Source organism: Megalops cyprinoides, chromosome 7 (genome assembly GCF_013368585.1).
Source record: "Megalops cyprinoides isolate fMegCyp1 chromosome 7, fMegCyp1.pri, whole genome shotgun sequence".
Lineage (NCBI taxonomy): Eukaryota > Metazoa > Chordata > Actinopteri > Elopiformes > Megalopidae > Megalops > Megalops cyprinoides.
The window spans coordinates 13,363,078-13,389,786 of NC_050589.1; the positions used below are offsets into that span (position 1 = coordinate 13,363,078).

A 26,709-nucleotide genomic window follows, 5' to 3' on the forward strand; every position below is an offset into this window, starting at 1 on the left:
TCCTCGCAGGAATCATCCCAACTGAACAGGAGGAAAAAGTTCCATGTCAGAAACTACAAGGTTCATGTTTCTGATTAGAAGTGATGTTGACAGGATAAACATGAAGCATACAGTGTATGAGAGAGGCAGCCCCACAGTCTCCTAGGATCCAGCAGGTCCAGTTCAGTTCTGTGCATAAAAGTGGCCAAAGTCTTTTTTATATGGAGCACTTACTGTAGCAGTCTGGGTTCCAGGTGGTTCACAGAGAGAGAAGACTGAGGGTAGGCTAATATGGGTATAGGTGGCAAAACTGGGTGGAGCTGTGTGCAATACGAAACAAAAAACCTTTGATGGGATCTCCACACCTGCTTTTCTCTGCCCACCCCCTCTCTGTCCTTCTCTATTTCTTCCCCATTTCCTCCTCTCTCTGGGACAGCTACTCCATGTCAGGAAGCGTAAGATGTTTTGGGCTTGAGGAGTTTGCTTGGTGTGTGTGAGTGGAGGTGCACATGTTCGCTGGTTCAGAGAGGCTCAGTCAGGTAGGGCCGGGCAGGGTGTGGTCACCACGGTCATGTCGGCCAGGAGAGGAGGCTGCCGGGCTCCTTTGCTTTCATGCGGAGGGCTACCAGACCTGAAGACTTGTAGTCAGATTCGGCTGCAGGTTCGAAGGTGTGGGCAGCCAGGCCTGCAGGAAAGCTATGCAGGGAGTACAGGCCGTTGATACCCGGGTGGGGATGAGGGTGGGGGTGAGGGTGGCTGGGGGATGTCGGCATACCCACAAAGCCCGGCAGGTTTCCATGGGAATGGGAGTAGGGGCCCATGCAGGGGGCAGTCACACCATCAGCACCCAGGACTCCGCCCCCACCTGGCCCCCCACTGCCCCCTGAGCTGGTGCCAGGCCATAGGCCGCTCTGCATCTGAAATATTGGGGGTACAAGTATGGGGGTTTCACAGGGGGAGACAGATAGTGGACACTTTAGAAGGTAATCTGAATAATAAGGTTGTTTAAATATAGAAAAGAGAAGCACTACACTTGTGACCAGAGGTATAGGTTATGGGCTCTATTTGCAGGTGGAATGTAACTGTTGTATATTTTACCAGGGTATTTACATGGCTGGACTCAGTATGATGAGATGGCACAGGGATACAAGAACTTCCCATTTTCAGCTAATATAGCCCAAGTTTCGAGATCATGTTTGCACCATATCAGGGGTGACCACCTTTTACTGAACCTAACATGTACCCACACCACTAGTGATCAAAATCCTGCATAAAGAGGTAAATTAAGGTTACACTGGACAATGATGTTGGGTCATTTAATCGACAGATGGGCTTTTCTTAACCAAGAAACGTCTGCAGTGGCCTCATAAAACCTTACTGCATGCTCCTACTCCTCCGACACTCTGGTGTAATGTAACCGCATCATTGTAAGACTGACATTTGAAATAGTTTGAACCTCTGGATTCTGAGGTTTAAATGGGATGTTGTTTTGTAAGGGTGGGGGTTGAGTGTCTCTGGGGGTGTCGTGTAAGTGTGGGGGCTGTGTGTCGGTATGGGTGTTTTGGAAAGGTGAGGGTGTTGGGGTACCTGAGGGTACGTGTCGGGGCGCGGCAGGATGGAGAGCTCATATGTGGCAGCGATGTGGTTGCGCACCTCCTGTATCTTCCCGTAACGCTCTCGTTTCCGCCACTTTGCACGCCGGTTTTGGAACCACACCTGCGGATCAGAGCGAGGCAGAGTGAGATTTCAGTCCCAGCCACATGAACATGCAGAGCCTCAGTCCTCTTAAACAGGGAGGTCTGACTCATCAATGCAATAGTATCACACACTAGCGGAAGCCATTTACTGTAATGTACTCCCATGTACTCCTTCAACAAAGATGGACTCATAAAATACAGGGGTAAAATAACGGTCCATCTCACCATCTACAGCAGAGTGCAGGAACATTCTCCCTCCAGATGAAACCCCACCATATACTTGCAGAGTGTGGATGTGTGTGTGTTTTGGGAGGGGTTCATGGGCGTGGTCCATGAGTGTAGCATGGGCTGGACATGGGCGTAGTACAGATGGGGTCTTTGGGCAGGAGGAGGTGTGAGATGGTTGGTCTATGGGTGGCGAGTAGGTGTGGGTGTGTAGGATTGATGCTTGATGAGTCTGTGAGCGGGGTCTGGGAGTGTGGTTTGGGCGGGGTCTGTAGGTTTGATGTGTGTGGGGCCCGGGCGGGGCAGACTGTGTGCTCACCTGCACGCGGGCCTCCGTCAGCTCGGTGCGCAGGGCCAGCTGCTCGCGGGCGTAGACGTCGGGGTAGTGCGTCTTCTGGAACACCTTCTCCAGCTCCTCCAGCTGGAAGGTGCTGAAGGTGGTGCGGTTGCGGCGCTTCTTGTTCTTTCCCGACAGGTCGATGGAGTCGGCGATGGAGTCGCCCGGCAGCCCGGGGTGCGAGTCCTTGAGCTTGGCACAACACTCCGAGCCCAGGGATGGGAAGCCCAGTGGCTTGGACATGGCCTTCTCCCCCACTGGAAGGGGCAGACACAGGGAGAGGGAGTTAGGGATGTGGAAGACCTCGGGAGGAACACTCCTCCTCACTTCACCTTTGTGTTTTGCAGATATCCTTGTAGTTATTGTGAATGATGCTGGTTGCTCAGCTGCAAGATCTTCTATCCGGTTTAGCATTTTACTTTAAGCTTTGAGCTCCAACAGCCATTGCCACACATTATGGTCTGTACATTGACAGATGTTTGATCAGTTGATTGACCAACAGAATAACAGTACAATTAATCTAAAAGACTGAAAACTAAAGCCCACAGTATACTTGCCATCCAATGCTGTAATTCTGCCTGCAGGGATGCTCAGAGATATACCTCTTCCTTGTTTCTAAACAGGATGGGCTCAGATTGAGCATTACAGCAGAATGTAAAACTCCACTATACTGTCAGAATCTTAAATGCATCCTCAAACTCCACTGCAGAATCACAAGCTGTTAGTCAGTTGCTTTAAATCAGTCAGTGTTCCTGCTGTCCCAGAAATGATTGGACTGAAACCAGATTTCTTTAATTTTTCATATATTGCAGAATTTTTAAAAATAATACTTTTGAGAAGCACTGTGTGTCCAGTGACGTCCAGTTGCACCTAGTTGCATAGAGACCCAGATTTCAAAATCTTAGCCAATTCTTACATAATCTGATGGATTCAAACGGAATAAAAAGGTTATGCTATCAACCGAAAGAGATTGTGTGTGTGTGTGTGTGTGTGTATATATATAAGAGAAGTGCAGAGGTTTAAGACAAAACAGCAGAGTGGCCACAGTGGGCATGTGCAGAAGGTGTCTCCTCTGAAATAACCGTCCATTTCATATTTTCGATTCAGGTTTCAAACTTTTAATCACAGAGATTCACTAAATGTGCTTTGCCCTAATGAAGTAACCCTCCATTCAGCTGAATGCACCATCAGCTGTAAATTCTGAGGTCCTGAGGGGTTGTAAACCAGCTTGCCCCCCAACCCTCTGTGCACCTCCAACACTTCATCAACCCTGTCAGCTCATTTGCAGATTTTGTACAGTTAATCAAGCAGATAAAAATTCTGCAGACATTTCTGTCCCCATAGACCAGACCTGGACTGCAGCACAGCTGTTACCATGACACAGTAATATTACAGTGATGTTATTAATACCTGTCCTATCTTTACTAATAATGGTTATTCACGTGAAAGTGTAAATCAAAAGTAGGAAATACATTTTTGACACATAACATGCATCAATCTTCAAAATACATCATCTGTTGCTACTGTTATACAGTATATGTAATTTTATGTATAAATGTTCTGTGTATTGTACAGTACTGTAAAACATCATAATATCATGCCATATTCTAACACATATGCATATAGTTATGTATATGAAAGTAATAATAGTTGACAAATTTCAATAACAGAACTCAACTTATGTAGCAATTCTTTCACCTTAATATAACTAAATTTAATTTACTTTAAATGTAGTGATCTGCAGCATGGTAAAAGCATGGTAATTGGCTACACACATGATGTAAGTGTTTGGAGGGATTTTTCAGGGAGAATGTCCAAACGTGTGGAGATGATACAGTGCAGATGGCTGGGTAAATGCATGGCCAGGGCCAGTCTAACGAGCTGAACGACTGGCAGGATACAGCCAGGCAGGCCTCGCTGTGCTCGGGAGATGTGTGCCAGATCTGCAGGAGGAAGTGGGGTTCAAGAGGAGCCCGCTTTCCCATGTTGTCCCTGGGTGCTGGAGCTCGGCCGCGAAATAGTGATGAGAGTGAACCGGCTCATCCAGCTGGGAAATTTCAGCACTGCACATGTGGCCCATCACCTACTCTCGCACCCACTGCTGCGCAAGCTCCAACTTATGCGAATGACCTGGCAAAAGCAGGAGCTGAAGAGGAAAGCAAAAAGCTGTTTCTGTTAAAATGGTCTACTAAGGAAATGTTATGTAATGCAATAGTTTAGTAATTACATTAATAATTAGTACCTAATGCTTACCTAATGTTTGCTCTAATAGGTTATTTGGACATGAACAGGAGGTGATAGGAGCCATTTTGACTCTAGACCCATCAGGCATCCCTGAGCCAATCAGAATCGTGAGGGACTTGTGGGGTACCAGTGGCATGTTGGACCATCCAGACTTCCATGGAAAGTTAATAGAAGCATAAAACAAGAGGAAATTGTGTTCTCTCAGATTCTCTCTCAGAGGGAACTCCTCAGGACTGCGCTGCTAGATACATCCATTAATGGTGCAAACATGCTGTTTTCTGCCCATTGACATTCCGTTTCTTGGTCTGATGTAAGGTGGGTGGAGCTATAGAATCTATAGAATGTGTGACCCACAGCATCCAAGTAAGCAATGAATACATATCAGGCCACCTAAACACTGTGCATCTGAACTGAACACTAATCTGTGTTTGACATCACTTAAGTATCTGCTGTAATTTCTTTCTACAGATATGGCTGAGCTGAAAGTTTTTTCTAGAAGGGCAGAAGTGTAAAAGTGTTTCTGTAAGTTAACTCTGTCCATCAGAGTCCACCGTATGTTCTATAGAGGCTCAGTTACGGCAAAATTATGTTGGGGAAAAATGATGAAAAAATGTAATTTCACATATATATATTAGCACAAACGCACGTTTCCATTGGGAAAAACTGAGCACAGTGATCACCACCCACCCAGGATCAGTGCTGCAGTGGCCTATGAGTCAGGTGAGTTGGAGACAGCCTGCTTACCATGTTCAGAATGGCTAACAAGTATGCCCTTTTGGACTCTACCGCTCGTGTGTAGCTCTGCTTTTGTGCACACTACATGAAATCATTTTAGTTTTCATGGCAAAGAAAATTAAGTTTTAAATAGAAAAAAAACATGCACTACCTTGATGTGCGGTGTTGATAGGTAGTTCTACCACAATCCATATCAGAGCAGGTGTTGAGCTTGTAAATTAATGTAGGTGCAAGTGTAAGTGCTCCCCAGTAATAACGGGGTTCAGCTGGGCCCCAGGTCTACTGGGGCCCCATCCACCTCACATTCTAACCATGCTGTCAGAAGGATCACGGAGAGGCCAAGCTGAAAACTTCCTGCTAATCTGATTAAAACACCAACAGAGGGACCTTCTCAGCACTTCTAATTATCTCTAATGTCTATTTGGATGCGACCTTGTGAGACAGTTCAAGCTGAAAGAGCTCCTTAGTTTTCAATGACTAAAAATACTGAGGCAAACATGTGTATGAGGATACGTATTGCCCCAGATGCTCAACCTCGGTTCTCTCTCTCCCCAGAGTAATTGGAAATGCATGTAAACTCAGACTAGGTGTAATTAGACCAAGTACAGTATGCTTCTGCTGTGTTATTCGAATGAGCTGACATCATCTCACCAATCCGACCTGCGCTGCGTTCGCCCTGTGCCAGGATGCTGAGGATCGTCACACAGGGACTGTGTGTGGAAGTGAGCAGCGCTGGGGCCAAGCTTTGAATGCATCAGTGCCATTAAATAGCTTTCCCAAACGAACTTACACTGTCATGCACCCAACTTAAAATGTTTTCAGCAGTTTAAAGCAGATGCCTCTTCTTCATCTCATGATTTATACAGCTCTCTCTCTTCCCCTTGCAGACACCACTTTCCTCCATCAGCAGTGACCGATCGATCACACACTCTCTAGGCTGATACATTTAGGGGATGTTTTTTTTCCACAGAGACAATGGAAATCGGCGAGAAGATCTTCATCCCTAAATTAATTCATGATATGAATTTTAGGCAAAGATAAACAGACACAATAAACTAAAAAGGCTTTTCTGCCAAAGGTGGTGCATTTGCATCCAGCCTGTGGACCACAGGAGATACTGAGCATCCGCCTAATGGACAAGTGCCTCGGTGCCATTAGCAGTCTTGGTGAGAGGTAATGGTGTGAAAAGCCTGGCCCGCCGGAGCACGGCAGCTCCAGGGAGTCACATACACTCTGCTGCTCCAGCCTGGGCACTGGGGGCCCTCAAACAGGCTCTGAGCTGGCCCGCGCTGTGCCTGACAGGAGAGTGGGAGTGTGACCTGAGGGGGTATGGCGGCACTACACATGGGGGCCATGTCAGAGCAGACAGAGCAGACAGGGGCAGGATCACGCTAGAAAGGGGGGCAGTTCTGCACTCCAACTGACCTTTCCTCTCTTTTTAAGGGGGCTAAATGAAGGCACACCTCCTGAGCCCAGTCTGTGTAATGAAATCTCTATTTATATATGTTTAGGGTTCAGCAAGAGGGGACACCCCTCAGAAAACCCTATGTTTTGTGACCCGTTTTATGGAGGGATGTCTCCGGGAGCAGTTTTTCAGTGTGGCCGTGTTAAAGTCCTTATCCACTGCATTACACGGAGGACAGCATAACACCTCAACCGTGTGACTTACTGTAACAACGCCTTCCTAACAGCGCTCTCATGGCAGGAATGAAGTCCTTAAATAAAGAAAACATGTACAAGAAAGATGCAATAACTGTGAGAGATCTACCATGTCTGTGTTATTAAGGAGATAATTACATGCCACCATGCCTAATGTAAGAAAAGGCAGCCACATGGAACTGGCCCATGGTTCAATCACAAAAAGAACACACTCACTGTACACACTCAAACACACAGCCCATGCACACACACACATACACAGACACACACGCACGCACAGTGCACACACACTGAGGCATCCATCTTATCAGATATGAGATTTAAGCATACCAATCTCGCTTTAAATTCAGTCACCAAGAAAGGCACCAAAGTCTGTATAACCAGGTTGTCATGGTTTCAGTGATGATGACCTGCAGCTATGAAGACTGTAGGCTACACCCTGCCTTGAGACACATGTGTCTTAGCAAACAGCGTTTCATGCGCTTTTCTTGGCTGTAACATGAAAAGGATTTTTGCATATTCTCTTTGGCCATTAACACCATGAAGTCTTCCGCCGAGGTTAGATCCATAAATGCACTCATGTTGCTTAAACAAATTAAATGCTGAATTGAAAATTTGATGAAAGAAAAGGACCCATCGTCCATTCAAGATGCTCTAATCGTCTCGTTTGGTTAGTAGGCTAGTTAGCGCACTGACACGTGAATATAAAATTCATAAAATATACTAATAATACACATCGCGCACAATGTACTGTATACACTCGATTACGATAATCTAGTTTTAACAGAAACCAGGTCATTCAATTCACCAATTGTTAAAATTATAGGCCACATAACTCATTACTGGGTGGGTGTTGCCAGAGCGTGAATAAACCCTGTTCGAACTACGGATTATTTTTGTAACTTCAAAATGTTTAAATTGCGCATAAACAGGCTTACATCGTTTTGGTTGAGGCAGTTTAGTCTATTTCGAAGCAGTGTGCGCTATGTTTCTTATATAGTAACAGGAAGCGGCCTCTGTCGTGGCTGTTTGTTTATTTTTGGGTTTTTCGCAGCATCGAATTTAAGTATGTAATAATCGTCGTCTTCTTCTTCTTCTAAAAAATTAATAATAATGATAAAAATGACTAATGCCACAAATAATTCTACTACTACTACTACTACTAATAATAATAATAATAATTCTTGTGAGAAAGGCGCATACGTTAAAATTCAATATGTACAAAAACTATTCATGTTGTATAATTGATATTTCCATACTATAAATGACAAAGATTTTCCATCCTCCAATCATTGTCACCAGCGTCTATGATCAAGGAAATCATAGCGTTGCGTACGAAACAAATATTTGAAATCCGTAAAAAAGTGGGAAGATTTAATAGCCTCTGAACTGCTGATCACCGACGCCATGCGGCTAACTGCAGTTTTCTACCTTTTCTTGAACATCAAATATAAAAAAAACTTCCAACGAAGTTAATTAAAAGGAAGATGACATTATAAAGAGCATTTGTGCCTCTCGCCTCTGCAAACATTTATAAACGCATTTACAGACAATCACAATTCCAAAATATATTTATGGCATCTCTGAACCTAGAAAAAACGCATTTCCTTTCGCGTGCATGTTTGTTTTAAATACACTTTAAAAATAATTGTGTCAATTGTGCTAGCATGTTCAATTATTTCAGTAAGTATTTCGATTAGTACCGACCTAATCAAAACGGTATATTAGTATATTAAGAGCGTAAATTGCAAATTGAGAAAGCCACTTACCCACTGATCATGTGCAGTTGTAGCCTATAACTAAATGTGCAATTATTTCTTCAGTCTCAGACTGACAACCAACAGGTCTCGAACAGCTCAACTTTGCCCTCACGCAAAAAAAAGGTTTAGGCACTTTGTTCTTATTAACCGAACATGTTTAATTACTTAGTAAATAAAATCTGTAGCTGATGGTTGTTATACCGTGCATCAGGATACTTTCAAAATGTATGGTCACTGTGTCATGACAGGGCAAGTTAATAAAATGACCTTTGCCCTGCTCCACTTTACATCAAAACTAATTGTGATTGCGGTGTCGGCGCGCAGATAAACGTAACTGACGTTTTTATCGTTACCCCCTGGATGCCATCGACATTAACTAACTGAGTAGTTTGATCGTATGTCCGACACTCCGGTGTTTTTGTTTCGGGTCTCATAGACTGTAGACCTAATGTTGCTTTCTTCAGAGACTGTCCTGCTTAGAGCTGGCAGTACTGTAGCCGAATAAAAAAGTATTCAGATGCATGTACGAATGGCATGAGAAATAATTGCTGAAGACATGCTAATACTCTGATAAATTTCAAAAGTATTTTAACAAAAACGGGAAAATTATCACAATGCCCTATAGCTCTGTTATCATTTAGACAGTGCGAACAAACAAAGAGTGTCTACCTGTATTAAACGCCCACAAACTGCAGTAAAGATTTATTACTGATAAATAATCCTTCTGGATTTAATCCTGTGACTGTTCTGGTACATTCTGAACGACAACTACACAATAATAATAATAATAATTTGAATAGAAAATGTATTCACAGTATTATCATTTATATATTTTTTTAGATATCAGTTCAATAACGTCTCAAAAACATGCAGCTGCTTTGAAACAGACAAGTCTGGCAATAATATTACAGATTATAACTTTGTGATATTTTTTCTTCCAAACTGCATCCAACATTAGGTTGTATAGGCCTACAGTTTATCAACGCAGACCTTTAAGTTGCTTAGCATTAAATTTTTTATTTAAACCAATCCACATGGTAATTTTCTTACCTACAGTGCTCATTTAAAACAAAATTAAGATCCCCTCTTACACAAATAGTTACGGGATAAAAACGATTTTTGGATTGAAATTAGATGTTTATTCGATTCTAGGTATTTCAGCTTCGAATAATTGAATAATAAATATTTAATAAAAAAGATGACATTCACAACAATACTAATTTTAGTACTGCAAAAATAAACCCGAGCAATATTTTGCCTGCACCTTTTAGTAATCCCTCAACAAGGGGCTAAACTCAACACGGCAGTTATATTTTGATATAGTCTGTAATATATAGTATGGACAGAATGACTGCCTCAGCATTTAAACGTAACGAAATAAGGTTTCTAAGAATCTCACTGCTGTATGAAACAGTAGGTATCCTTTGCCATGTGGAAGAGGTAGAATTAGTTTTAAAGGAAGTGCGCAAAACACGATCCACGAACAATAAAATAACAGCTATACAGTACAATAACAATAAAAAACAATAACAGCTATAACAGATGAACGCAAAGCTCCCCCGTTCCCATCCCATTATCTTCAGACTTGCCATAGAGTCTTGAAAACTGTAGAGACCAAACGTAATGATGGCTCCTATGTCTGTCAGTAACGATAGTGGCGAAAAAAAATGATAATGAAAATATTAACACTAGTATTAGTAGTAGCCCATTAACACCATCAAACGCAACATATACCCATTATTATTATTATTATTATTATTATTATTATTATTATTATTGCTGTTGTTGCTGTTGTTGTTACCGCACTGAGAGACATATTTGCTTTGGTTTAAAAAGATTTCTTACCCTCTGGGCTGTTCTCATAAAACGCTTTCACGCTTGTTGATAAACTCTTTTGGCCTTGGTTAATATTTTCCAAATATTTGCTGTGGAGTTTCAGAGGCGAGGAGCTGGGGTTCGGTGTGGCGACGCTGTGCGTAAAGTCCCCCGGACCGTCTGCGAAGCTCCCCCCGCTGGCGGGGCGGTAGAAATCGGCCCGCAGACCTAGGCGGTGCGGATGAGAGTGGTGCGGGGACTGCTGCAGCTCTTCGTTGGGATGGAAAGAGCCGGAGCTGTGCTCCAGACTGGGGGAGTTACCTGGAGTTGTCCTGTTTGGCTGGGAACAGAAAGACAAACAACTTTCCGTCTCCATCGCCCTGTCCGGCGCACAAAATTTTGAACGTCTATTTGGAATGAAACCGTTGACTGTGTGAGAGAGGAGGTGATTTTCTGAACGTCTCCATTTCGGATGGGTGGGATTTAGCAGATTAGAAACAAAGACCCCGTGAAACGGGGTGGAGGGTGGACGAGGCGGCGCAGTCTGATTTAATCCACTAAGAATTCAATCACGTGTGGTTCCTGTCACTCCAATTAACCATTTAATTCCACCCTGCTTTAGTTTCTAAAACAAAGATTTTATAAACAGGAGACGGGGGTGACATTAAGGCAAAACAAACCCAGGTATGTCTAAACTGGTGAACACAGGTCATGCAAACAGACTTTCACAGACACGTACCGTCCACCAGCAGCATCAGCTGCAGTTCAGTTGCCCGTAGTTTTTTCACGCCTTACTCAGCTCGCAAAGAGACAGCAAAATGGTCATTCCAGAGGCAGGGGTTAACTACATGGTATTAGTGTGAGATTATACTCACTTGGGGCAGAGAGAGTGCGGCAGTGCAATAACCGATTAAATCAACTGAAAAATACAACTGCCCAAAAGCACACTTCGACTGATAACCAAACATGGTTATACATAGAGTGGTTTTGTGCCAGCTTCACATCGCTCTTACACCTTTCTTACAGAGAGTAGGGGGTTTTGCAGAATTATCAGTTATGGATTTTCAGTTTGATTTAAAAAAAAAAAAATCCGCCGAGATTGAGTTTCTTATCAGTCAACTCTTCAACAGTTTCATGGGAAGGAAGGAGTAAACTGCGTAAGACCAGTTACAAAAAATGGCAACAAAATAAATCAGATCTTTAAACAACAACGGCGAACATGCATTAATAACAGAGGTCGATTATGCTGATGTCAATCGGAAATAACAGAAATGATACTGTTCTCTATTATTAGGTGACAGATTCCGCTCCGTGTATCATTATATAGGCCTATTTATCGTATTTAGTATTTAATGATCATACAAAAGATAACCGAAAAAGTTACTGGTTGTAGTGCAGCAGTTTTAAAAAGAAGGAAATATTTATTTATTTAACTTCAATCGATGCTGAGAAAACGTGCGCAAAAACTTTAGTAAGAACATATGTGCATCATTATGAATTAACATTCATATTCTGTTCTCATTATTATTATTATTATTATTATTATTATATACATTAAGAAAAAAATACTTATTCGAATAATGAGCTATTTTTAAAACGGAGATGCACACAGCCTTATATACATCGTAGGTTCAGACGCGGAAGGGTTCTGTTTTATGTATTCGCTATACAGCTCGTTAAGAAGCTCATTCGCAGTGAATACTTACATCATATCATTTTCAACGACAAATCAAAGCAAGAATTTTCGAAATTAAATGTTCAATGAGAGATTACCGAGGCGCACATTTCATGCTTGGTTCTGAATTGCCTCTCTCCAGATCGGCAAGCTTTCACACAGTTTAAATTGTTTTAAAGTGACTAAATCATTAGACAAAGATGCATTATGTGGTGCGTGCTAACAGGGCAAAGTATTTCCGCTGGTTCGAGCGATTTACAGTCTCTCGCTCACCACTGTCATTATCGGCCGGTTAAATCAGAGTTGTCTGATTACTTGGGTCCAGAGCGGAATTTTATGATTTTTATATATTTGAACATAGCCTATATTTTCCTTTAAATTTATACGACTTACAAAACACTTACAAAACATTTAGGCTACGTCGAACAAACAGTTTTTGGAATAGCACCGTGTTGAAACCAAATATGGGAAAGAAACGTTTCTGATTTAATGCTTTAATCCTTTGTTGATGCAAATATTTTGAGAACGATGCATTTCTGTGTCATTGTATTATCTATTTGAAACAAATATCAAATATATAATACACAATCATCCAATCACTTTCAGTCTCGTAATCGCAAACCAAAGGGATTTGTGTTAGAGTGGCGACGGATGGGCAGAGATCTTTGTTTGTTTGTTGTTTTTTTATTAGTCTTAATTCAATTTGTTACTCTCAATTTGTTTCCAGAGATTCCTTGAAGGAGAGGAGCACCATATCAGCTTCATTTGGGAGTAATATGTTTTCGCAAACCGAATCAATACCTTTCACTATGCGTGCGTTTGGAATCACAGAGTGATCAGTGGTATAACAGTTGGAAGGTTACCGATTCCACACGACGATACTGGACTTAAAAAGCACAAAATAATTATCCTGGCAATTTGCCTTTGCCACAAGGCGTTAACAATTACAACATCAACAGTAAGAGGAAGAAGACGAATACAAGGAAAGCAACCTGTTCCTGAAGGTGTTATTGGTTGTTGTCTTGTCCAATTAATAACAAAAATAATATGGTTGACGACTTTATTTACATTTTTTCACAGTGCCGTGTCTCGGCTTGTGCTCTGTCGGATCACAATAATGCTATCTTCATCTTCATATCCATTGCTAACCTAATAATGTAATAATTGAAACTTTATGGACACCCGGTGTACCCGGATTAACCCGCAAAATCGTAAAACAGGAGCTGAGCGGACAGACGATAAAAAGCTGATCTCGTGTCTGATCTGCTCGTGGTGCTGTACGGCAACCAGCATCACCAGAACACTAAACTGCGTGGCTCATGACAGCCGAGGACTCAGAACTTCTCTCCGAATTGATTTCGGATTCGTCTGGAAGGAGTGGTTGACATAGTTGCGTCATTCCCTTTTCCCTTCAGAATTGAGTGTTGCAGGTTCAAATTAATATATTTCATGTGATGGTTCTTTATGTCTACTTTGTGAAGCTGCTCATTGCAGATTTTCATATTGCATTTTATACTGTATATATGAAATATGCCTGATCACAGACAATGGCATCAATGCAACAAGTCGATGGAGCTTCGCACAAGAAAAACGAATTTATATATGTGGCTGTTCATGAAAAAATAACATGAAATAACAACAGAAGTAAGAAACAAGATAATCTGGTGTGGGAGAACAGATAAACAATTGAATGGAATAAATACGAAAAAGAAGATAACAATAAAAAAGAAGAAATAAGATAAACTGATGTTGTAAAATGGCAGGCAAAAGATCGCGAGCTGCTGTTCATGAAATCAAAAGTGAGAAATAAGCAAATTAACTCATTATTATTCCAACTACACAACCATAACAATAATAAATAAAGTAGTGGTTGAAATGTAACCATTACTGTACACCCCCTGTACACCCTCCACTCCCCCCACCCCCCACCCCCCACCACCACCACCCAACGCCAGTATATCAAAGAAAAGGTTGAATTCCTGAGAACCTGAGATTTGAGATCGGAGGTCTGTTGATATTGACATTTCTCTTGCAATCTTCACGAGCCATCTCTAAACACAGAGCACTTATGGACCTGGAGGACTTTATTGACAGTTAGTGAGTCCACGCGGAGCCGAGCTGACGGACAGGTGTATAAACACATGGTCCATTTACAGCTGTGTAAGACACGAGTGCCATTTAATTCTGAGACCTGTTGTAAAAGCGCTTGCTGTCCGGAGGGGGTTTGGGGGGTATATTCGCGCCAAATACGCACGGATCTAACGCCAATGTAACCTAGAAGTCCGTATTCAGAGGATTTTTGTAGTCAAAAAAAAAAAAAAAATCAAAACCTGCAGGGCATTTGTCCAGAGGGTATAATTCACAAACTGCAATTTTCCACCACTATATATTTTTGTGACCTGTTAAATTATTTTTGTGACTGAATGTAAATGTAAATGTAAATGCAATTGAAATCTATTTCTGAATTATGCATTGTACATCAGAGGCTATACCTATGAAGGCACTACTTAATACGCACTCCCCTGGATGTAAAAAAAAAATGAAGTGATGCGTGTTTTATATTCTTTCAAATAGTAAATTCGGCGTATTCTGCGAGAAAAGACAAAAGTCTGCATTGGAAAATCTTGCAGGATGGTGTCCCTAAGTACCAAAAGACACAACAACCATCCATTTATGTAATAATGTATATATGCTTTCTAATCTGTCTGGATACAGTATTGTCAAATGAAAACGCTGTAATCACTTCGCTGTTTTCTGACTGCAAAATACTCGTATTATAAAAAGTGTAATCAGATTCTTCTTCAGACCCTACCGCCTTGATTCAACTTCTTCTTGGTTATACTCCCTCTAGTGGCATAATATTTACAATCGCAAATTCAGCAGAGGCAGGTGCGAAAGAAAGACAAACTAGCATAAAGGTGTATAGCTGGGCGTTGTGAGCAAGTCTAGAGTAAAACGGAATAACGGACACGTTTCTTTGCACATATGTTTGAAATCACATGGCAAGTTCTTTCCAAGATCTACCCATGAACGGTGGGTACAATGGCAGTGTGTGTGTGTGTGTGTGTGTGTGTATGTGGTTCACTGTTCAGCCTCTCCAGGTACTACCACCATTACTCTAATTGCAAAAATGTGACTCTTTAATGATGTGTGCTTTTAAGGCACAGCCAAAGCAGACTGATGTAGATATTAACTCAGTTAAGAGGGCAGCCCCCTCCAATGTCACACATTGACAGGTAACTGACCCCACTGTCCCCCTTAACAGGGAAGCGATCCTGCTGTGTAAGTGACAGGTAAGTGACTGTGCTGTATAAGGCTGTCTAGCTGTCCTGCGTATGGAACATACCGGAACAGTGAAGCTTGGGAATACAGTCTTTAAAGGAAAAGATGCGGACAGACAGTAGCCAAGCCAATGAACGATTTGCCAAAACTCCTCCTCATACCCCCAAATCAGCCAGGCAGCCGATGCAACTTCCACTGCAGCTGTCCAATCACTGCCCTCGATCCTGTCCCCCACGTGACCCTGCTCAGGAAATCAGTTCAGCCTGCCAGAGCCCCCAGACTGTCCCCCAGCTATGAGCAAGGGGAACCCCCAGAGACCCTAAACCCCCACAGAGAAGCCCAGAGCCCTCACCCTGCATCACGCATCACAGTCCGCCAGACATTCAGAACACATGGTGAGCAGCCCTTACCAAAGGGATCAGGACAGTGAGGTGTCCCTGTTCCCTGCAGGGGCTGGACATCAGCTTCAATGCATGAAGCACACCTGAGGAAGGATGTGGGCAATGTTGTGGGGGGGAGCAGACCTGAGGTGGGGTGCAGGGGTGGGAGGGATGTAATTTAATTATCTGCCATGAATGTGCAGTGATGATCCCAGGCCGTGCCGGACAGACAGCTCTTTAAAGCGACGCTCACAGACCCTCTCTGTGTCCCGGGGCTCAAACACAGGCCGGGGCCTTGACTGGCAGCTGCCGACCTCAGGGTCAGCAGACAGGAGAGGGGCGGTCTGTGACAGGGGGGTCGAGACTCCATGCGAGGGAGCGCTATCCTCTCTCTGACCCCCACAGCAGCGCTGGCCCTCCCAGCAGGCCTCAGAAGCGGGTCCTGCTGGGGTGCACTCTGGCTGGTGGGGGGGTCGGGGGGCACACGCTGCTCGCCTTGTCTTTTGTCTCCTGGGGAAGTGGGGGTGAAAGTGGGGCGGTGACACAGTGGGTGGTCGAGCCCCTCCTGGACCCGTCTGCTGAGCAGCATAGATGCCCCGGATCTCCCCTGATGCCAGCCTATGGCCTGCAGCTGGTACCCCATCTCCCCTAACACCAGGCCATGCGCCCTGGAGCTGGTGGCCCTATTCTGTGATGTGGTGAAGATGGCTGGCTGGGGCTGTCTGCAGCTTATTTGGAGAGGCGCACTCCCGTTAGGAAGTGAGCTCAGTCCAGAACGAGCTGAAATGCTTTGAGGAGGCAGGTGAAAGTTCAGAGGCTGACCTCTTCCATCCAGGTGCACCTCAACCTGCTTCTGAACATGGAGCTAGTGAAGGCTGGTGTGGGCCTCCAATAGCACATACTGCCTTACTAACAAAACTGTGTGTGCGTGTGTCATGACTTTTGTCTTTTGAAACAAGGACATATCTCGAGCAAGACTGATTTAATCAACCTTTTTCTCATAAGGAGAACACAGAAGAGAATATAATCTCACATTGAGGAGATGATTATTCCTTTCCACTACCCCCCAAAAGAGGAGTGTCTAGAAAATATAGCATCAAATTATATCAAGTACAGAGCAACTCCATTCAGCAGACTGAGATGTGTGGGAACTCGGCCGGTGCAGCAAGGCACTAGACCAGAGCTGCTCCATCAAATTCAAGGCTGCTTCCTTTCTGGAGAGCTCTGCCCATGGCATGACTAATCAAAGGCTGCCTGGAGGACCTCAGGTGCCTGCAGTCTCCAGGAACAGGCATCTTAGCAGAACCATGTGGGGGAAGCGCTACGGACGTGCATCAGTGCTAAAAATAAACAGGCTCCAAATGTGTTTCCAGTTGATGTGGAACCGCTGGCCGAGCGTGCCAGTGACCTGGTGGAGCTGATTGAATTAAGCGCGACTGTGTGACGGGCACAGGGCAGAGCCAGCATACACGGAAGCACGGCCATGGGATTCTCATTACCCCGACCCGACAACGGACCCAGCTCAGATCCGCATAACCCTGAGCGGCTGGTTGACCACTTTGCCTTGCCGGGTATGTTCTGGCCTGGCCCTCACCCTATTACCCCAACACGGCCTTCCGTTGCGAGCTGATTGTCTCATGTGTAATGACACCCACATCTGCATTCCCTTCACTGCTTTACTGGTGACATTTCAGTTACTGAAGATTATATCCAGTTCGGATTGTTTTTGGTTGGTTGTTAAACACCATGTGCCAAAGGATAACTCGGGAGGAATAAGGTTACTTGTCTGCTATTTGATAAATTAGCAAAGGGTTGCAGGGGAAATGACCTTTGCTTGTCTACAACACTATAATATGTAAATCTTCTATTCTCATATTTTTTCATCAACATATATTTTTAATTAATTTAAATCCCTAAAAATGAAGAGGAAGATTTCTTTATCAGAAAATTACAAAAGCCATTTTAAAACATTTTATAGAATAAAAAAGAAATCCATCAGTACCATTCTATCAGAAAAGTAATAGTGAAGCCAAATGAAATGAATGAATGAAATGAATTACAGGACTCCCTGTGTCATACCCAAAATGTTTGCGCGGAAACTCTTGGTCCTCTCTATCATTGCTTTTGTGTCCTTGTAGTGCAGGTGGTACATCTGTCCTCACTGATATAATTCATACAAACGACTCCCAGCAGCAGCCTTTAAAACAACACTAGAAGGTTTTTCTGGGGATGAGTGTGGTAATGGTGTGTGTGTGTGTGTGTGTGTGTGTGTGCGGGTGCGAGCGCGTGTGACAGAGAGACATGGTGTTTTGAATCACCAGGCTGTTGCATGTCAGAAAAAAATGCATCACATCAAAAGCGTTCCACTAAGGACTCAGGAAACATAATTCAGCCGTACAGTACAGGCCCTCAAGCGCGATCCGAGGTTCCACACGCTGATACCAAACTCTCACAAAGGGACATTTATTTGCAGCAGTGAGATGAGGAATGACATCACGAAGGGTGAAATATTAACCCACTTATTGTGTCTGATGATGGCAACGAAAGGGCAATTTCTTAAAGCAATGTAAAATAAGACGCGCGAGGCAACACTAGACCGTATCAATAAATCTTTTATTGTTTACTGTTGCTTTGGCACCTGCAAGTGAAGAAAGAACACTAAAATCATTTAAAAGTACGTTAAACTTACAAGTTGTAAAACTCTAACCATTTCTATGAAATTATAAATGCTGTTTTGCAAAACATATTACCATATAATACCATATTATAATTATGTAATTTTAATCGGAGCTAGAAATTCTGGAGGAGAGAATACACATTCGGTGTTTCGACGTAATATCCATGATGAAGACTTGGATCCCTTAATATGTGACTATACTGAAATTCGTTCGCTTTCATTCAGTTTTGGGCTTTCCAGAGCAACATGAAGACAACGATATTTTAACGTTACTATCGGAATCCAGTTTTTCAGCTTTAAAGTAACTTTGGTGCTTTGTGACTAAAAAAAGACGTCTAACTGATATGTCACCAACCCTATAACTATGTAGTTAATGAAGAAGAAATACGAGTTAAATTTAGATTTGTTGAACAGAAATTCGTGGCATTTTAGCTGGCACATAAGGATGATGATAAGTAATACTAATAATAATACTATAATAATAATTTGAAAAATCTATAATTAGATACATGTCAAACAAGTGTCTGAATAAATATATTTAATAATAATTTAGCCATTCCGGTGGATCACTGTTTAAAATCAGCTACCCTATTAAAACGGTATTTTAATGATACCAATAACAATCGCAATCACTCCAGAGAAATTAACAATACCATCATGAAGATTTCACAGTACAGAAACGCTCACATTTTGCAAAGAAGACACCAACTGTAATAAAAACATAAGCGTTAATTTGACCTTAGTCGAAATTCGTTTCTATTCATTTGGTACATCTATGTTTAGCACGTCAGCTCGCTCAGGCGGAAGTTTTTGGCGTTTTTTGGAGGAACATTAGAAAATTGAATAGCCCCCAGGAACTGTTCGTTGTCCTTCGTTATTGGGTGACAGTCTCAAAGAACTTCTATCAATTGCTCTTGCTCCCACATGACATTGTGAAATGGTTAAGCGGCACAGCTTTATAGGCCTATAATGGTTTATTCAGTTCTGGGATCTTACGCCCGGACCACTAATGACCCTGGAGCCACAACACGGGCACGACTGTAAATTCTTGTAGTTTTTAATTCATATGGGGCTTTCATAACGTCAATTTAAAAAGAAACCTTTTGCTAAAGGCGTAACAACAGCCAGCATAGTTTAGTTTCTCATGGATCGCACGAACGGATTTCAGTGCTAATTTCCACTGAAGCTGTCAGTTTTAGATTTTACACTTCAGTTTCAAAGATTAAGACATTAGGAATATATAATAACCATTTGATTCGAGTCACTTTATTGTGTAAGACTATTGATGACAGTGTTGTATAGCAATATAGGTCACTAAACCTTGAAGACATAAATAAATAGATAAATAAAATAAATTAAAATAATTGCTGGAATGCTGGAACAAGGGCAGCGCTTCACTTCAGAACACTCCTTGCGCGAAAGCAGCGAGTTTGGTTGCGATTTCTCCGGTTCCCAAGTATAAATCCAGATCGTTCTAACACTGGAAGACACAGCCTTTCACGGTTTGTCGGAATGAAAATTCACTCTGGACATTTCTGTCAATCACTACACATATTCACACACACACACACACACACCCACACACACACACACACACACACACACACACACACACACACACACATGCACACACACCTTTCTCAGACAGTTATGGGAACGCAACCTAAACGGCAACGTAAAAAAGGCGAGGGAGAAGGGAGGGAAATCTGCACTCTATAATCTATCCTTCCATTTCAGTCAAGGGAATTGCTGTAAGAACATAACTGTGTAGAGCTCGAGGTAGGCCTAAAAATCGAAATTAAAGGAAAATGTTATAAAAAAAGTGGCTTATTAAAAACCATACCCTGTGCGAAGTCCTTCTCAGGGAGGGAGAGTGAGGTTTCTCTCTCTGCAGGCCTAAAACTGAACACATGAAAAAGAGGTAGGCTACTGTACACAGTAGTCCTGTGAAGAACAGAGCTCATGTACCAGATGGCTAATCATGTCCTCCTATCCAGAGTATTCACACCTGACTCTACTGGTGAAGTGGAACCGTTGTAGTTACTGTCTGTTTCACATCACACCTGATTAAGGGATGAAAGTGCTCACAGATGATGACAGAAACAGCCGCATAAATACAAAACCAGACAGGGCAAGGAGACACAGAGGGCTGGGAGAGTTCCAGACAGGCCTCACAGCCTGGGACTCGCCTCCTGCTGCTGCCCCGTGAGCTCCTACAGACTCCCCCAAGAGGGCAAGTGTGCTCTGCCTCAATGATGCAGGAAGTGTGTGTGTCACCTGTGTCCATATCTGTCAGTGAGGAAAGAACACTGCACTAACCTGTGGAGGTGTGTTGATGTCTGCCTTGCTACGGGTTATTCCTAATTTGTTCTGATTCTAGTTCTGGTTCTAGTTCACTTCTGACCTCCACCAATAGACATCCCACAGGTGGATAGGGTGTCTGATTGGAATTGGGAGGAATGTGTGTTTGTGTCTGTCTATGTGTGTATGGGGGGGGGGTCCTCTTCATGATGTGGATGTTGTCTTCCTAATGGTGCTGGGGACCGTGTGTTTCGTCCTAACATTGCTGGAGACTGTGCATGTTTTTGCATTTTTGTAGAAAATATAATTCATAGCCAGCTGGGTTTGCACTTCCGAGTGCAGGATGTCGTCACGGTTTTTGGAGCCCCTCTGGGGGCTTTTTGAGACGTGGGAGTTCAGCATCAGTGCAGCGCTCTGTAAAAGCCCAAAACCCAAATTACCCCCCCCCCCCAGCAAGAAGGGGAACTCAGCCCCACAGTGCCAGGCAGAACATTCAGAGAGATTTGGCTTTATGCTACTGAGGGCGGCTAACAGTGCTGCTGCCCTGCAACTTGTAATCAAATGGCTCAGGTGTGGGGAGGGACTCTGAGGGCATGAGGAAACAGCTGGAATGTAGAGTCATCTACATTTCCCTCCCATTAATGGAATGGCTGGGAACACCGGAATTAGGCCACAGGACTTGCTCAGCTGACTTCAGTCCCTTCACTGTCTGTTTCAAATCCAGCCAGAGGGGCAAAAGAAACAAAACCACATTACTGGAAACAGGATCTGCCTGTAAAGAGCTCTGAGTGAAACCCCTGCATTCAGATATATGAAGTGTCTGCATACATTAGCTAGACTGCAGTTCACTGACAAATTTGTGGAAATGGCAAACATATTTGATGCAAATAAAGAGGTGAATGAACAAATACTGCTACCACAAGCCAGTCTTACTGCTTGCTTTCCTTTGCCAGAGATGGCTGCAGTTCCATGTTCACACACATATAGATACACAGTCATAAACACACACACACACACACAAACACACATGCTCATAAACACACACACTAATACACATACTCTCTCACGCACACACTCACTAATAACTCACTAACTTGTGCACACACTCATACACACACTCAAATACACACAGACAAACACACTTAAGCACACTAATAGACATGCTCACAGACACATACAGACAAACAAGCTCACAGACGCACGCATGGGATTTGAACCGGCACCATGTCCTCCAGTTAGGTCCCTGTTTGAGCTGTGACCTCTCAGATGCACCTCCCCCCCTGAGCTTTCAAAGCTGCCTGTGTCAGCGCTGATTAAAACAAACACTGGGCCTATTTTTCTACCTAATCCAATTGTGCTCTTTGGGCCAGGGCAGGCCTGCAGCGTGTGGGGTATTGGGTGACACTGAATCCCGGGGCCTTCCCCCATCTGATCTTAAACTGCAAACACTCGGACAGAGCGGCATCACGCATGGCCAGCAAAGAGTAAACTAAGAGTTACTGGACCTTTAGCTGTCATTGTACATCTGTAGACAGGAGGGCACACATATCATATAGCATATTGCATGAAGTATATATACAGTTATATATATATATATATATATATATATATATATATATATATACTTAATATATATTTATATATATACTGTTTTCTCCCAATATTTGCATGTGCCTGCTAGGAGAGGTGAGTCCCGCTGATATGGATCAGAGAGCTTAGAGAGGGGGGACACATGCTGATATGAGGTTCAGAGGATGAAAGCAGAGGGATTCTAGGGGTTTACCCTGTTTTTTTTTAAATAGGGAGCTTGAAGGTAATTGTGTGTGTGTGTGTAGTGGGGTGTTTATTGTTATATCAGGCATGTAGAGCTAGCCAGGTCAGGGCTCTGCATGGTCTGTAATGCAGAACACTTGGGGAGGGAGGGTGGATACAAGGCTCAGGCAGATGATCAGTGATTGGTCAACTGATTGGTGATGTTCTTTGATTTTTTTAAATTTTAGATTTCCTGTTTAAATTCTATACTGATCCTGTCCACAGCCTTTTTACCATTCTGTCCACAACCTCCACATCCTGTCCATATCCTCCACATCCTGTCCATATCCTCCACATCCTGTCCATATCCTCCACATCCTGTTTGCAAAATCCATATCCTGTCCAAAACCTCCACATCCTGTCTGCAGTCTCCACAACCTCCACATCATGCCAACAGCCTCTGCAACACAATGACAAGAGGATTTTGGCTTTGAATTGGCTCTGCAAATAAAAAGCAGGGAGATTTCTGCTGTAACTGGAGATGCCGTGAGAGTTTCACTTAAGGATTTAACCTTGTTTTAGAGCTCTGAAGCCCAGATGGTCTTTTCCTCTCTTATAGGCTCCAGAGACTGTGAGGAGCAGGAGATTGTTTACTTTAGACATATCCAGCACCTTCTAGGGTATCTAGTGGCATTAGCATAGGCTTCTCAGCTAACACAGCAGTTGGTCAACATTGCAGCAATGTTTATATGAGGTAACAACATTTCTGCAACATCATGAAAACGTTGAGAGAATGTGGTAGATGCACTGCACTGTGCCCTGCTACACAACCTGTAGCAAGGCAGACATCAATTGCTGCTGGTGTTAAATAATATGTACGCCTAAGCCCTGAATTTTTTATTACCTATGGTAATTGCTCCACTCTAGAAGCCAGTGAAATTTTCAGCTCCCTGTTCTGCCCCAGTCCTGATACAAAGTTTGGGCATGAGGATGAACTCTCTCTACAGTTTATGGATATCCCTACTGCCATCTAGTGGATAATTTGTTGATGCACAGTCGTTCAGACTGTTCAAACGTGCCAAAGAGCAGAGAGAACAGTGAAGGCTGTTGGAGCATAAGTATATCTAATTCAGAATCACCTTCCCTTCAGGGGCACACATTCGTATCGGTCTCCTCTGTGCTCCAGGACTGTTTGTGACTGCTGTACCACCGGGTTGATTGTGAAAGGCTTTCAAATGGGCAGCTGCTCCTTCAGCTTGGCCAGGTCGCAGGCGCCCAACACGGACCCTCTTACCTGACAGCGTGGTATCTGTGTTTCCAGCAGCCAGAAGCAGACTCCAACCAAACCATAAATGACTGAGCGAGGGCAGGTCAAAGTCCATCAGATCACTCTTCCAGCCTTTAAGATCCAATCACCTGCCGTTACAAGGACAATGCCCAATAGGAGAACAAAACATGCCCCCACATGAGAGCATCTTGCATTAGATAGTTAACACTAAATGAACATGTGCAAATGTGCTTCATTGACATGGTCATAAAAATATAGAATTGTCAAAGCAGTAATTAAAATAACAAAAGTTCTATCAACTTTATCAACATATAACTTTCACTGCATTTATGAAAATAAAACAATAAGCAGTCGCTTCCCTTCCTTTACATAAACAGCATTCCCCTTTCGGATCTTTGGGGACCCACACTGCTGTGCGAGAATGTGTGTGAATGATTTCTGCAATGATTACTTCTGAGTGACAATTATTTCTTATTTTGTAGTGATAATGGGTATAAATTCTGTGTAAGAATGGAAATTATTTCTGAGCGGTAATGGATCAATTGATTACTTCCGAGTGATAATGGACATTGTTTCTGAGTGATAATGGATTAATTGATTGTTTCTGAGTGCTGATGGATTAATTGACTGTTTCTGAGTGTTACTGGATCTGGCTGGAAGTATGAAGCTTAATGATGATTAACTTCTTAATTGCTGTCATACAAACATCTGGTACTGTTTCATCTTCACTTGTGTGTAGCTGCTCTGATTTACAAAGCATCAGAAACAAAATCATCAAACAATCAATCATCTGACTCCTGAGTCATTCTTGGGATGGATATTTATAGTTATGAAAAATTGCTTGCGGAACCATTTTCACTTTCAAAGTATTGGCACAAACACAGATACTGAAAAGTATAGCACTGTCATTCAGATTGAGATTAATTAACCTATTAATCCTGTACCATTTGAATAAGCATCCATCAGATGTAAAGGAGAAGCTATGGGAGTTCTGATTATGTGCTACCTCAGCCCTGCCAAGGAGAGCACAGCTCTACAGATATACTGCCACCATTAGGACGCTAACGGTAATGCAGAATGTACTGCAGTTCTGCAGCTCTGAGGACTGTATTCGGCCCACACCTCTGGTTGTACAGACAGGTCACAGGACAATTCACTGCTGGGTTACTTTTGGAACATGGTGAAGCAGGAGCTATTTATAACCCCAGCTGTCCAGCATTGCCTATTTTCATAAATATATATAGCAGCATATATAAACACATCATCTGATTCTAATGCAAAGGGGCATTCATCTCTTAGTGCCTGTGGCTTCAGACAGCTCAAGTCCACTCTTTTCTAAAAGGCGCAGCACTCCGCAGATTAGGGCCTTCCTGGACCTCAGGCTGAATCAGCCCGTCAGCCAAGCTCATCTCTCTGTATGTGACATCACACTGGTGAACATGCCATGCCAGACACCAGCAGGGCTTCCAGATGGAGGATACAAGATAATCACAGAAACAGCCTGGGCTTCATTTGCATGCTTGCAGTATCACTTATTTTGTTCTACCAGAATGAATCATGGGCATTGTTACGAATAAATAAAAGTCTGAGGTTTTTTGTTGCATCAAAGTGTATTTTTTTGTTAGAAGCAGAACGTGTGCACCTCCCCCACATGTGCACAGGAGCAGCAGACAGGGAGAGAAAGTAACACATTCATCAGGAATGTATCAATCAGAGCAGAGGGCCCGCGGATCAATAGAGAGACAGACCGTGAGGGAGAGACTGGGGCCGATAACAGGGCGGGTGTGTTAGTGAGTGATGAGGGCCACACAGTAGCTGAGGCTGATACATCTATCATCAGCATCTCTGCAGGCCAAGCTCTGTGTATGTGCAGACTCTGGCACCCTGCCAGTGTGAGAGGTCGAGCCATGAGAGGGCAGGTGTTTATGTGGCCTGATCAGAGACAGGCATCGGGGTGCATGGTGCACACAGGCCATGCACGTGGGGAGCCCCTCTCTGCACTGCTCCTGAGAGGAGAGAGACAGAGAGAGAGAGAGACAGGGCTGCAGGAAGTGAAACCTGCAAACACACGGTAGATGTGGACACATGTGCAAGTCACACAGGCATGGTCAAGTGGCCTCCCAGGGAGTGATGCACACACGTGCAGCACGGTGAGGAGGGGGACGACAGTGTAGCATAGTTGTTAGGAGCAGGAGTCGTAACCGCAAGGTTGCCAGTTCGATTTCCCACTGGGATACAGATGTTGTACACTTGGGCAAGGTACCTCACCCAGAACTGCCTCAGTAAATGCCTAGTTGTATAAATTGGTGATGTAAAAAAAATTATTAATGTAATAACGCAAATAATGTAAAGGAAAAGCTCTCTCACTGTTTGATAGGTTGGATGAGATAAGACACTCATGTTTCATAGGACACCCCCAAGCCAAAACAGTAGAGAACCAGGTTATTTCATTTGATGGTGAAGAGAGGAAGGTGCTAGATGCCCACAGTGGCAGCAAGTGCGAGTCTCTTACACAATCTCGGATGGCAGGAGACAGCGTAACACTGCCCTGAGCCACCCGGTAGGCACCAGCTCGATGCAGTACCACCTTCTACCACTAGAGGACACTACAAGAACAGAATATTGGTTCGGAAGAATTTTTCAAGATGAAAGTGAATGGCATCCTGGATCCGTAATTTGAAGCTGGTAAACTGACACTCGTGATTCCAATAAAGTGCTGCACATATGGTTAGGTTTTTGAACACACATTTCTTGTCTTCAGACAGGTCTGTCTCATGCGCCCAGGGTGCTGGAGTCTTCTGGAGAGTGCTTGTCTGTGTGGCGGAGGGCCATTGTGGGTATGTCGCTGTGTGGATACTGGATACCTTGCAGAGAACTGATAATGAGGAAAAACTCATTTCCCC

The 26,709-nt window shown here is 43.4% G+C and overlaps 1 protein-coding gene across 1 annotated transcript; it reads right to left on the bottom strand.

Moving 5' to 3' along the window:
• Positions 1 to 548: 548 nt before the first annotated feature.
• Positions 549 to 10,827, bottom strand: alx3 (ALX homeobox 3). Its single transcript, XM_036534433.1, has 4 exons — positions 10,482 to 10,827; positions 2,221 to 2,495; positions 1,567 to 1,695; positions 549 to 896 (listed from the first exon to the last, which is right to left on the bottom strand). Exons 1-4 carry the CDS (start codon positions 10,825 to 10,827, stop codon positions 549 to 551), a joined length of 1,098 nt encoding a protein of 365 aa, XP_036390326.1.
• Between the last annotated feature and the right edge of the window lie 15,882 nt (positions 10,828 to 26,709).